At 42.0% G+C, this 14,307-nt stretch overlaps 1 protein-coding gene across 12 annotated transcripts in view; it reads left to right on the top strand.

Annotated features, from left to right (window-relative positions):
* The window catches only part of DEPDC5 (DEP domain containing 5, GATOR1 subcomplex subunit), a 127,029-nt gene that overhangs the window by 46,241 nt on the left and 66,481 nt on the right, over positions 1–14,307 (top strand). For 7 of the 12 annotated variants that reach the window (XM_043557936.1, XM_043557939.1, XM_043557935.1 and 4 more), the window contains exons 18-24: positions 26–95; positions 2,091–2,127; positions 2,651–2,771; positions 5,121–5,341; positions 10,360–10,563; positions 12,470–12,605; positions 13,601–13,698. In XM_043557936.1, coding sequence (XP_043413871.1) covers positions 26–95; positions 2,091–2,127; positions 2,651–2,771; positions 5,121–5,341; positions 10,360–10,563; positions 12,470–12,605; positions 13,601–13,698 — 887 coding nt within the window. The remainder of the gene's footprint in view (positions 1–25; positions 96–2,090; positions 2,128–2,650; positions 2,772–5,120; positions 5,342–10,359; positions 10,564–12,469; positions 12,606–13,600; positions 13,699–14,307) is intronic. The other 5 variants (XM_043557944.1, XM_043557945.1, XM_043557942.1 and 2 more) reach the window with 1 other exon arrangement.

Here is a 14,307-nt window from a genome sequence, read left to right as displayed (position 1 = left end):
ATTAATGACCTTTTTTCTTTCACAGTTTCTATACGTCTAAAAGCCAGCTCTTTTGTAACAGTTTCACCCCGCGAATAAAACTGGCAGGAAAGAAGGTAGGTGTCACCAACCTGTAGAGCCTTCAGGGAGTGTCACACACCAACATGGTTATTTTGATCCCAGGATATGCCCTTCTTCCCCATGGTCATGAGTAGAGTTCAAGACATTTGTCTTAGAACTTTATGATTTTCCACATTAAATACATCAACAACAAGGCAAACCTCCAGACTATAAGAAATATCTTTGGGGAAACTATGACAACTCTTTTTAGTTCTTTAATAATGAATATTTTTGTCATGATGTGATTGGTTTATTCAGATACTGGGACTGCTCAGATACCTTTGGGGACGAAGACATGGGCACGCATTGCAGCAAAGGGGAAATATGATGTAAAGATCACATCTTGGCAGTAGTTAAAGAAATGCAAATTCAAACAAGAATGGAGATTCTTTTTGTTTACCAAATGGATTTATTTTATTTTATCAAGATTTTATTTTATTTTAATATTTCTTTATTTGAGAGAGAGAGAGAGAAACAGAAACACAGAATCCGAAGCAGACTCCAGGCTCTGCGCTGTCAGCACAGAGCCTGATGTGGGGGCTCGAACTCATGAACCGTGAGATTGTGACTTGAGCCAAAGTCAGATGCTTAACTGACTGAACCACCCAGGTGTCCCTAAAGATTTTATTTTTAAGTAATCTCTATGCCCAACGTGGGGTTCAAACTTAGAACCCCGAGACTGAGAGTCATACGCTCCACTGACTGAACCTGCCAGGTGGCCCTGCTTATCAAAAGGTTTAAAACAAAACAAGTCCTGGTCCTGGGAAAAGTGGTGATATTGGTGCTTGAGTACCTGGTTGGTGTACAATACTTACAAAAAGCAGTTCAGCCATGTGTATCAAGGGCAGTGCAAACGTTCATGCCATTTGACCAGACAATTCCATTTTTGGCTATATGGTTTAAGGAAACAATTGAGGATATTGAATGCAAATAGCATCTTTATTTATAATAGTTAGAAGTTGAAAATAATAGGGAAATGACTAAACCATGAACTACACTCCATGTAATATATTGCCAGTCAATAAAAGTGCCAGTTTTAAGAACCTTAAAACGTGTTTTTGATATAAGGTGAAGAGACACACAGACTGTTGGGTATGTAGGTGGCATACCAGGTACTCTCACCCATCCATCTGCCTGTTTCTAGCAGAGTTAAACTGTGAAAGCTGCTCTATTGTGGTCATGTTAGTAGTATCAGGGCCATTTTTTCCCTTTTTTTCGGGGGGGGTAACGGGTTAATGTTACTCTTCTAATAAGGAAAATATTAATTGCGAGGACTATGAAGACTCCTTCTAAAATGGGCTTTGTCAAGTAGTGAGGTGCTAGGAGAAGGGAGTCTTCCCCGAAAGGGCCACCTCCTGCCCTCTGAGGTTTTATGCCTTCATCACAACCCTTCTGGGCAAAGTGGAACATGGAGGAACTTCTCTATACATGATGATTTTAAAGAAGAAAGAGTGAGTATTGTTAGAGAAGTTTAAAGGGTCCTGAAAAAGACTTATTTGGAAGAGAAAAAAAAAGCTCTTTGTGTTTTCTTTCTACCTCTGTAAAGCATTTCAGCAAACTGGGTGATCTCTTATAGGTGTAGGCAAACCGGTGAGAGTACTGTAGTGAAGGGGGCCATGCGCATGAAGGGTTTGGGGGCAGGTAGGATACACATACCACTGGACTGACCGAGAACATGAAGGACTGGGCTTGGATTTTGGCTCTGCCACCTGTTGTGTGACTTTGAGGAAGTCCCTTTTTCTCTCTAGAATTGAATGCCCTCACCTGTACGGTGAGGATAGAGTTTTGAGGGCAACCAAGGTGTGAGGTGGGCCTGGTAGGGCCTGACACTGCGGTAGGTAGGCCTCAGGTGTTTGCTCCTGCCTTCCCGTCAGCTACAGGGAGGGGTAAGGCATGGTCTCTACCCAGGGGAGCAGCCACCTACATACTGTGCCTTGTGATAAGTTCTATTTTAGAGGAGGAAGTGATTAATTATCTATTTAATTTTACAGCCTGCCTCTGAGAAAGCAAAAAATGGCCGTGATACATGTGAGTATTTTGGGGACCTCCTTTTGTCCCGTTTAAAAAGAGTCCGCTAACCCATGGCAACAAGATTATGTGAGGTCGCATAAGCAGTTCACAGCTAAGTTGGGAGACCTGAGTTTCCCTCGGAAAGTCCTTTAACTGCCTTGTATATTTTTGTCCTGTCAGCTGTGAAACAGATGCTGACAAACCTTGTTTTTCTTTTCCATCAGTCAATTGTAGGGATCAGGCAGAAAGTTTTAAAGTACTAACCGTACCACATATTAAGAGGATCTTTTTTTAAAGTGGGATCACAGAAGAATGAAATACTACCCAAACTTTCCCCTTATTTAGTGCTACACTCTTTTCTATATCACTTTGACATGTTAGTCATTTAATTTCAAGAACCTGATGAATGGGTTATTATCCCACTTTTTTCAGGGAGACATGATGGTGATCACCTGTGTCTTGTGGATTTTGATGAAAGCCCTCTGAAGGCATCTGGTTGAAATGTATTTTAATGACCATTCACTTGATTTGTGTATTTCAGCTCTTGGGACTCCAAAAGAATCTGAGAACGCCCTTCCCATCCAAGTAGATTATGATGCCTATGACGCCCAAGTGTTCAGGCTGCCAGGCCCATCCCGGGCTCAGCGCCTCGCTACCTGCAGGTTTTTTGCCAGATTCACTTTGGGGTGTATATGAAAATTGCTTGGGAAAACCTTAGGGCCTGCAGGGACCTTCATGAGAGCAACCTGGAAAATGTTTTAAATTAAAATTAGCCAAATGGAAACTATACCGTGTAGATCATTAAGGGTTCTGTTTCTAGGTTCTCTGGCCCACCCATTTTGTTAGCTATATTTGCAAGAAATGTTGTCCCCAAATAGAGTGTTCTTCTAATCAAGAGAAGCAATTCACAAATTCTAGAATCTTCTTACTGGTCTGCCATTAATGTATATATATATAGATCCTAGGGCCCATAGTTTCTTTGGAGTATTTTATTCCCAGTGGGCAAGAGACTTTTCTGTCTTTAATTCTTGCTTTTTAAGTGTGTTCCATGTAATTTTTGTCATATGATAGTTTTTAATTGTGCTGTAGTTGGATTTACCAATATATTCATTTCTGAGTCTTATGTAAAAAGGCGTCCCATCCCAGGGCTTTTTTTTTTTTACACCCCTAGTGGACTAAATACCATGAGTCCATTTTCCAAATTTCTTAAATATGCACGTTTATTTAAGCACAGTGATTGGAAGAATATTCCATCTCTTCACATTGGCAGTTGAGCTTATAGTAGCCACATGATTGTCTTCTCTCCTTTCATCTTGTCCCATCTTAAGATGAAAACATTTAGGGGCACCTGGGTGACTCAGTTGGTTAAATGGCTGACTTCCGCTCAGGTCATGATCTCTCTCACGGTCTGTGAGTTCTCTGTGCTGACAGCTTGGAGCCTGGAACTGCTTTGGATTCTGTGTCTCGCTCTCTGCTCCTGCCCACTCATGCTCTGTCTCTGTCTCTCTCTCTCTCAGGAACAAAAACACATTAAAATTTTTTTTTAAAAAGATGAAAACATTTAGAGCTCAGACATAAAACATTTCCTAAATGTTTAGAACCTTTAGTGCCATTAACTACAGTTCTCTTATACATAGATCTGCTTAGGGATTTGGTAGCACTTTCCTCCCGAGTATTTAAAAATGCTTTCACACACACACAAAAATAAAAAAAAATAAATAAAAATGCTTTCACAGTCGAAGATCTTTGGTTTTGTTTTTTCTAAACAAAGATGGCAAGACATGGTATTTCAGAAACTTAGGTCTTATGTTTCCTGAGGGAGCCGCCTGTGTCTTAATTGGTACTCTGTCTCCCTGCACAGGACTAAGCATACATTGGTGCCCAGATATTTACTGTTGCAATAATGTACATGCAGTCAGCCCAGGGGATCTATTTTCAGGCTCCATTTAAGCTCTGACTTAAGACAAAATCCTTCCAGGCGGAAACAGAACAGCTCTGATACCAGAGGGGGAGCCCTATCCGTAGTTGCTAACTCTTCCATTCTGAATTTTTGCCTCCCTATTGGGCTTCTCCCTTTTTGATCCTTGCTCCTACTACTTCCAGAAGTTTTCTCCTTAGGGAGTTTTATGTTTTAATAAGGATAAACTTTTTAAAACCTTTATTAAGGAAATGTTCAAACATACTCAAATAGAGTAGTATAATGAAGAGTGATCAGTGTCTTGTCTGCCTCATTTCATTGCTTTCCCTACATTTTACATTTTGTTGGAGTATTCTAAAACAAATCCCTTTTTTAACCTGTAAATGTTATAGTGTATGTCTTTAACAAATAAGAATTAAAAAATAAATTATCCCAAGTACCAAAATTAACACTAATTCTTTAATATCTTCTAACAGCTAGTCTATATTCAAATTTCCCAATTGTCTCAAAAATGTGTTTTTACAGTTGGTTGATTTGAATTGGGACCTAAAGAAGATGCAGACAAAGCATTTGGTTGGAATGTGTTTTTTTCTGTGACTGTAGATTATGTTGCTTTTTTCATTTGGCTGATTGTTTTGTTATAATGTTTAACTTGTCCTCTCTTCTCTGAATTTCCTGTAAACTAGCATTTACCTCTAGAGGCCTGATTATATTTAGGCTCAATTTTTGGTCCAAGAAGACTCCTGAGGTGGCTGTGTACTTTCTCTTGCATCGTATCATATCCTGTCTAGTTGCCCCATTTTCAGTGATATGAGATTGATTGGTGGGATCAAGTAGGATTAGACTGGAATAGTCACTCCTTTACACTATGACCCCGGGACTTGGGCCAATTGAGAACTGTCAGTTCTTATGCAATATCTCAAGCTGGTCGAGGGGGAATACCCCCTACATTATTTCTCACTCATAGAACACAGTGGGGATTTTTGTTATTGGTTTCCCAATTAGCTTGGGCTGGTGACAGGTTTTGGTGCTTTAATTCTAGGTGGGGCACCATCACTTGCTTGTTGGTAACTCATTGTCTCTCACTTGTCAGATCTGTGCGAGAGCGGGAGAGTCATAATCGAAAGAGCGCCAGCTCCTGTGATGTCTCATCCAGCCCTTCCCTGCCCAGCCGCACACTGCCCACTGAGGAAGTGCGGAGCCAGGCTTCTGATGACAGCTCCCTTGGCAGGAGTGCCAACATCCTGATGATCCCGCACCCCCACCTGCACCAGTATGAAGTCAGCAGTTCCTTGGGCTACACCAGCACTCGAGGTCAGAGGGCTGAAGAACGGGCACAGCAGGGCAGAGCTGGGGACAGCTCCCTTCCTGCAGCAGGGGATGGGAGGGAATGTGACCAGATGTGGGGTATAAGTCCCGTATCTTATTATTTCCATGCCAGTGCAGAGTGTATAAGCCACCTGAAATGTACGTATGTGTATATTATACTATTTTTGTCTCTAACACTTTTTCCCCCTTCACTATAACTATATACCTTTCCATATGTTAATGCAGAGCTTTTCTTAGGCCTAGGGTCAAAGGTGTTTGCTTATTTTCTTATCATTGCCATTTGTGTCATGCCTAAAACAGCCTCAGTCCCGTGTTGTACTTTAAGATTTCTCCTCACAGTTAACTTGCTAACCCGGCTCACACTAGGGAGCACAGGTGCTACTTTTTCTGTATCTTATTCTGTCATCCAGCAGCACCTGCAGCTAGAGTCTACAGGTACCTCCTGACTTTTTAAAAAACTTTTAATTTTGAAATAATTGTTGACTCATGGGAAATGACAGATACACACACACACACACACACACACACACACACACACACACACACGGAGGTCCTAGGTGCCTTTCACTCATTCTCACCATGGCAACATGTTGTATAACTATAGACAACATCAGACCAGGAAACTGACATTGGTACAAGCCACAGAGCTCATTCAGATTTCACTAGTATTACATGCACTCATTTGTGCGTGTGTATTTCTGTGCAGTTTGTTTTGTTTTGTTTTGTTTTTTAAATGTTTGTTTATTTATTTTGAGGTGGGGGCAGAGAGACAGGGAAAAGGATACTCCCAAGCAGGCTCCATACTTTCAGCACAGAGCCCAACAGAGGGCTCAGTCTCATGAACCATGAGATCATGGCCTGAGCTGAAATCAAGAACCAGACACTTAACCTGTTGAGCCACCCAGGCATTCCATATTTGTTTGTTTGTTTGTTTGTTTATTTTTTAAGTAAGCTCTATGCCCAACATGGGTCTTGAACTCATAACCTTGAGATCAAGAATCATATGCTCTAATGACTAAGTCAGCCAGGCACTCCTCTATGCATTTTTATCACATGTGTAGATTTATTTATTTATAATTATCGTCATAATTACAGAACTATTCCATCACCACAGGGCTGTCTTGTGTTACCCCCTTATAGCCACACACTCTCACTGATCATTCTCTTGCTCTATATTTTTGTTAATTTCAAGGATGTTATATAAACGAAAGCACAGCCCTCCTGACTTTTGATCATTGACTTAGGAATGTCGTATACATATAAGCTGCCCCCTGTTGCCCTCCTGGAAGGATTCCCGAAGGGTGAGGAATGTTTTCTATGACCCAGGGTGTTGAAGGTGAAGCCATCAGCTCCAGCACCATATACACTATGCCAAGGGCATAGTTTTTGACTATAGAAAAAATTTTGCTTGTTTTGTAACTGGTTCAAAGTATAAATAGGAAATGCTAAAAAAGGAGAAATGAGCAGATATTTAATGACATGAGTATAGTATATCACTTATGTCACTTAATTAGTTTCAGCACTCAGGAATTTTAATACATTTGAAATTTGTAGGTTAGCACTTTCCCACTTTCTGGAAATTTCTAAGTTTGTGTGACAGTTACCCCCATTTTTCTGCAAATATTCTTAGTAGGATCTGTAACAAAAGCTAAATTACACTAAACGTTAATTCTTCCAAAACCCTTGTTGCTCTAAAAGCCAGATCTCTGAGGAGATAATGTTGTAGCTTTGAAAGTAGCTTTGAAAATAGTTTTCTTAAAAACTTATCTGAATAGTAGAATTGATTTCAGTGTCCTTTAGTGATATTGGGGAGTTTTTTGGAAAAGCCAAAAAGCAATTCACTAGAATATTATAAGGCAGTACAATCTATAGTCCCTTAGTTTACTGTTTCTCTAGTGTGTTTAGGGGGTCTCACCCATCTACCCACCCAATGTAACATAGAAAACATTTCCCCTTTCCTCTATACATATTTTTTTTCTATAACATATATTTAAAAAAATTTTTATTTGTTTTTTAAATTTACATCCAAGTTAGCATATAGTGCAACAGTGATTTCAGGAGTAGATTCCTTAATGTCCCTTACCCATTTAGCCCATCCCCCCTCCCACAACCCCTCCAGCAATACTCTGTTTGTTCTCTATATTTAAGAGTCTCTTATGTTTTGTCCCCCTTCCTGTTTTTATATATTTTTGCTTCCCTTCCCTTATGTTCATCTGTATTGTATCTTAAATTCCTCATGTGAGTGAAGTCATGTGATATTTGTCTTTCTCTAATTTTGCTTAGAATAATACCCTCTAGTTCTATCCAGGTAGTTGCAATCTATATGTATTTTCGACCCACTTTATCCCTTAGTCCTTTTTTTTTTTTTTTTTTTTTTTTTTTTAAGTAGGCTCCATGCCCAATGTGAGGCTCAAACTCATGATGCTGAGACAGAGTCGCATGCTCTACCAACTGAGCCAGCCAGGCACCCTTATCCCTTAGTCCTATTTTTCATCCTTTTCAAAGCATTAACTTATCTTTTTTTAAATTGGATTTTCTCCTTTTATTTTCATGATAACTAAGTAGACCATTTTCTTTTTTATTTGGTAAACCTGAGCATCAACTCATTAATTAACAGTGAAAAAATAGGGGTGCCTGGTTGGCTCAGTCAGTTAAGCGTCCTACTCTTGATTTTGTCTCAGGTCATGATCTCAGAGTTGGTAAGTTGGAGCACTGCATCGGGCTCTGTGCTGATAGCACATAGCATAGAGCCTGCTTGGGATTCTCTCTCTCTCTCTCTCTCTCTCTCTCTCTCTCCCCCTCTCCCCCTCTCTCTCTCTCTCTCTCTCCCTCCCCCTCTCTCTCTCCCTCCCCCTCTCTCTGCCTCTCCCCACTTGTGCTGTCTCTGTCTCCCTCAGAATAAGTAAATAAATAAATAAATTTTAATAAAACAGTGAAAAATATAGCTTTCATAGATGTTCCCTTCTTGCATGCAAATCAGCTTTAAGGAATTAGCTATTACTATATACCAGGTTCTTTGGTAGGCATTGGCTAAATAATGGTGGACAAGACATATTCCTTGATGCCATGGAATTTGCATCTGCTGGACCCATTTTCTGATGTGGGTGATTGCTTTAGTGAACATGGGATGCATACCAGGGGAGCTGGTTGTGGGTTTTAGCTCTTTGATCCACTTAGGTTATGTAGCATGTTACCTCCGTCTCTATAATGGGAGCCTGTCTGCCGTTGGACAAGACAGGTTGAGTCTGTATGTCATGCCACCTCATTGCCTGGTCAATGCTGGATGCATCCATTTCTTCATTCTTTTCTCCCAGGAATTTTTTTTTTTAAACATAGTAATATTTGCTTACTTATATCCAGGTCACTGAGTCAGTGGGAGGGGGTTCTGATCCACCCAGTCATTGAGGGCCCCAGGCTGGGATGGTATGATCATTAGCACTGGTCTCCAAAGTTAGCACAGTAGGGGAAAAGAGAATGGAGATCATGAGTAGAGATATTTGTGGTCCAGGCCTTCATTGGAGCATGCCACTTCTACCTGTGTTCTATTGCTTGGAACGAAGTTATTATTTTTATTTTATGTCATGTCATACCATGTCATGTCATGCCATGCCATGCCATGGCATTTCCAGTGTAGTTAACATACAGTGTTATGTAAATTTCAGGTGTACAATATAGTGACTCAACAATTCCATAAATTGCTCTGTGCTCATCACAAAATATACACTCCTTAATCCCTATCACCTATTTTACCCATCAGCCCACCTCCCTCCCCTCTGGTAATCATCAGTTTGTTCTCTTAACAGTCTGTTTCTTGGTTTGTCTCTGTCTCTCTGTCTCTGTCTCTGTCTCTCTTTTTCCCTTTGCTTGTTTGTTTTGTTTCTTAAATTCCCCATATGTATGAAATCATGGTATTTGTCTTTCTCTGACTTATTTCACTTAGCATTATACTCTTTAGCTCCATCCATGTTGTTGCAAATGCCAAGATTTCATTCTTTTTTTTTTTTTAATTTTTTAAAATGTTTATTTAGTTTGGGGGGTGGGGGGAAGACACAGAGAAGGAGAGAGACACAGAATCCAAAGCAGACTCCAGGCTCCGTGCTTATCAGCACAGAGCCCTACATGCAACTCAAACTCATGAGCCATGAGATCATGACCTGAGCCGAAGTCGGACGCTTAACCAACTGAGCCACCCAGGCACCCCAAGATTTCATTCTTTTTTATGGCTGAATAATATTCCATTGTATACATATACCACATCTTCTTTATCTATTCATCTATTGATAGAGACTTGGACTGCTTCCATAATTTGGCTGTTGTAAATAATGCTACTATAAACATAAGAGTGCATGTATCCCTTTGAATTAGTGTTTTTGTATTCTTTGAGTAAATACTTAGGGCGATTACTAGATCATAGGGTAGTTCTATTTTTAACTTTTGGAGGAATCTCCATTTTGTTTTCCACAGTGGCTGTACCCGTTTACATTCCTACCAACAGTGTAAGAGGGAGAACAAAGTTATTTGGCCCCAGCGTAGAGGGGCTAGAAACTATAGTCTCATGTGCCTAAGAGGAAAATCAAATGGGTTTAATGAACACACTGGCTATCTCTATCAGGGTCTGCCCTTCTGGACACCAAATATCTATTTTTATCATTCCTCCCACATATAGAATATACCCACCCTATCTCCCAGGGAGACAACTCAAGTCATTGCATCTAGCTCAAAGTGCAGGGTCTCTAGGTGATGGGTGGTTCCCTCCATCAGGTTTTGGTGTGGCTTTATTGGGCCAGTAATTTAGGAGCCAGAACTTCCTTCTCCCAAGTATTTAAAAAGTAAACAAACCCAGTGTTTCATTTCATTATAGTTGGGTGATTTTACTTATTTCTTTCACTCCCTAACATGTATGACGTTCAAGATTCTAATCAGCCTTGGCTGATTGCCTAGTCCTGGTTTCACCATGGCTCTGTGCTTTCTCTTTTGTGCCTCAACTCCACAATAACTGACAGATGTCCTGGAGAACATGATGGAGCCACCACAGCGAGACTCTAGTGCGCCGGGAAGGTTCCATGTAGGCAGCGCAGAATCCATGCTGCATGTTCGACCTGGGGGATACACACCCCAGCGGGCACTGATTAACCCCTTTGCCCCCTCACGAATGCCCATGAAGCTCACATCCAACAGAAGGCGCTGGATGCACACTTTTCCTGTGGGTAAGTTGGTTGCTCAGGAAAGAGCCTTGTGCTGGGAGCTGCTAGTCCTGGTCCTTGTCACTAACCAGCTGTGTGGCCTCAGTTAAGAATCTCAACTTCTCTGCAACTCCAGTGCCCCACCTCTAAGATGGAGCTATCCATTGCCACTCTGCCTACCCCAGGGGTTCTTGTGGGGATCCTTGAGGACACACTTGGGAAGTGACTGTGTAAACCTAAGGACTTTTCTTCTGTTTGAAATGGACTGTACTTTGTCATCTGCTTTCTTTCCTAAGAGTAATGCTGCTTATCCTTGTTCATTCCTTCCTCTCCTGTCTCTCTCTGGATAGTGATATTAATGTCTTGAATACACAGAGTTATATTATTTTGTTTTTTCTCAGGAGTCTCTGACAACTAAAAATAAACACAATTTTTGAGAAATGGGTGAGCTGGTTTTTTTGTTTTTGTTTTAGTTCAAATAAGTTGAAAAAAAGAGAAAGGATAGAATAAGTGGTTTTTTTAAATACGAGATGCTATACAGAAATGAGAATGAACTACAACCACATTCAAATTTATGTTTAAGTTTATGGACATAATGAAAGAAGCCCAACATAAGAGTGTATTCTGTATGATTCCATTTTTTGAAAGTTCGAAAGCAATCAAAACTTAAAAAGATATTTTCTTCAATCCACTGTTTTTCCTAGCCTGTCCTTTTTGATCTGTGTTTTCTCCTACAGAGGATGACAGTATGGTTTTATAAAGCTGTAGCTAAAATTAACTTCAGCTTAATGGGCTCTGACTGGGCTGGGAAGGAACAGATGCATTAAACTCCAGGGTCTTTTCATGGAAGCCAGCCCGCTGAATGCCTGAAAATGTCTAGTTACTTCCTTTTCCACTTGCTTTTAATGTTAAAAGTTAAATCGATGAGAAATGAATCTGGTTGTGTAGGCCATAATTGGGGGTCACCTCCAAACTCCTTTTTGCCCCCCTTATCCCTGTCAAAATTACAGGATTTTTTTTCTTTCCACTGTCTCTTTCTTTACATTGTTATCCCCATGGGCTCCCTTCGAGTTCTCTTAGGAGAACCATTGATGTGTCTTTCATGGCCTCCAGCTCTTCTTGCCCCCAACTGTTGGGCACACTTTACTAAAACAGGACTCTCTGGTCCTGCTTCCTCTGTTTCGTCCTTATGCCTGCCCAGTCTGCTGATAGCTGAGGCCCTCCTTTGCCTGGCTCCCCAACTTTGCATCTCCTCGCTCCCATCCTCAGAGCTTCTGTTCTTTCCCATGCTCATCTGGTGGTCTCCTGCATGCCTTTTGCCTCCTCCACATTTGAGATTTCACACACATTATTTCTTCTGCCCAAGTGCCCTCTTTTTCCATTCCTACTAACCTTGCCGAACACTCACCTCTGAAATTTCTTCCCCAGGAAGCATTTTTGAATAGACTTGACTAATTGTGATTTCTCTCCCACCCACCTGATGTCTTTTATGCACTTGCGCATCCTCTGCTTCTTGGAGTCACAGCTGTCAACGTCTTACGTATTAACAGAGTCATTGACGTTTCACTCATGTGTTCCTTGTTGTTTAGTTTGTGTCATTCCTTCTGGGAGGTGCCCTCTACTCCTGTACTTCAGTGTTTCTCTATGGCATCTCAGTTTGACATGCATGAGACAGAGACTCCTGAAGTGTTTTTAGGCTGAACAGGGTGACAAATGTGAGGCCCCACAGGAAGATGAGTCCTGCTTAGAAGAGGAGATGTTCTTTTGGGAAGCTGGAGTATCACATGTGTAATATTACCCTTGGTGTGCTTTCCTTCCGGTCTCTCCCAGCGCCCACGTCTCAGCAGCTGGAAAGAAGGAAGAGTAAAGCTAAGTACAAAGCACTAGCTGTTGGGTGGGAATGATGCTCAGTGGATCTTTGTCTGGGTAGGACCATCCGGAGAGGCCATCCAGATCCATCACCAGACCCGACAGAATATGGCGGAGCTGCAGGGCAGCGGGCAGAGGGACCCAACTCACTCCTCTGCAGAGCTGCTGGAGTTAGCATATCATGAAGCTGCTGGAAGGTGAGGATGTGCATAGGGCTCCAGAAAGTACCTTGAGAAACTCCGTGGTACCCAGAACCATGGCAGAACAGTCTGCTGACAAAATGTCATGGTTACAAGACTTGATGAGACAGTATGAGATCAAGCCCTTCCTTTGTCAGTTCCATTCCTTTCACTGGGCCAAGTGCAAAGCAAACAGCCTGACGCTGTGCCACACGTTACCTAGGCCTTGCTTTAGCTTTAGTTCAAAGCACACTTTGTAAACCTCAAATATGAGTTTTTTCTAAACCTCAGCCAAGAGTGAAAATGAGTGCTGAGACAGGTTGTTCATGCTGTGTGTTCTGGGAAGTCTGTGACTTTTGTCATTTTGGCCACCGAGAAATCCCACTGTTGAGTTTAGAAGTTGTTTCTGCTAAAAGCAATGGAAATCAAGGCCCGTGTTTATAGAAAAAACTCTTGTTGAACCAGAGTTCTGAATGCATTAGAAAGCATCCAAGAGAGTCAGTGCAGGAATAAAGTCACTTACTTGACAGACATGAGCTGGGGATACAACTGGCCTCACTGTTCCTGTGATGCTTTAGGAAACACTTTGCAAAGGGCAGTCTCTTTGGTCCCTTTTTCAATCATCTCGACATCCCGTGGAATGGATGAGAGATATGGGCAGGACATGACCCTCTTTGTAGCTCACTTGGTACTTCTTTTCAGTCACTTTAGGCCTCCTGTCTGTTTTAGCAGTGGGGAGCTGAGGATGAGGAAGGGCAGGCAGTCCAGTATGGCAGTGGGAAAGCAGTTTTTGGGGTGCCAGGCCAGGACAAGCAGGCCACAGGAGACCAGATCTGGCACAGACACCAAGCACTGAAGTCCAGTAGCCTGTGGTATGGCTCCCAGTTGTTGCCAGCCTGTGTAGCTAGATATTCAGAGCTGTTTTTGATCGAGACTCCTGGGATATGGGGTGGACAGGATAAAAGAGGTAATGCTCTGCATTAAGCCAGGTGGCTGGGCTCTGTTCTCTGCAGGCACAGCACTTCCCGCCAGCCTGGTGACAGCATGTCCTTCTTGAACTTCAGTGGAACAGAAGAGCTTTCTGTCAGCCTGCTTAGCAACAGTGGTGCAGGTAACCAATCCAAGAGGTAACAGAGTTGGGATGCTCAGAGTTGCAGGCTTACATCTAGAAACGACACAGGGACCAGAAAAGCAGGGCCATGTCTATTTTGGGATCATTTCAGCCACAATTTTGGGTGACCTATTTAGAAGCAGTGCTGTATAATGCATGGAATTATAAATGGGCTGCACGTTACGTTTTTAGCTGAGAACACATTGGTCAAGCCACATTCATCATAGCCCTGTCAGTGAGTCGTGACTGTGGGCCCCTAATGAACTTGGTGTCGAGGGTAACACTGGGGACAGCAGGAGTAGCCTCTGCTCTGGAGGAGCTTCTGGTTCTGCTAGTGGGGGGCTTACCCAGCAGCAGGTATATAAACAATCAGGAGAGACCCAGAGGGGAACAATGTGGTTCCAGTTGTGAGATCAGGAAGGAGAACGGTGGCATTGTAGCTTCAAGAAGTGGGCATGCGCCTCAGACTTGAAGCCGTAGGATTTGGTTACCTAGAGAGGTAGCAGGTGAAGGTTCTGGGTGGAGGCAGGGAGACAGGGACAGAATGGACTTCCACTAACACAGGTTACATGCTTTCTGGAAGACCATGTATATCTACCATGTCATGCA

This window comes from Prionailurus bengalensis, chromosome D3 (assembly GCF_016509475.1).
Source record: "Prionailurus bengalensis isolate Pbe53 chromosome D3, Fcat_Pben_1.1_paternal_pri, whole genome shotgun sequence".
Taxonomy (NCBI): domain Eukaryota; kingdom Metazoa; phylum Chordata; class Mammalia; order Carnivora; family Felidae; genus Prionailurus; species Prionailurus bengalensis.
This window is presented reverse-complemented; position numbering and strand designations above follow the sequence as displayed.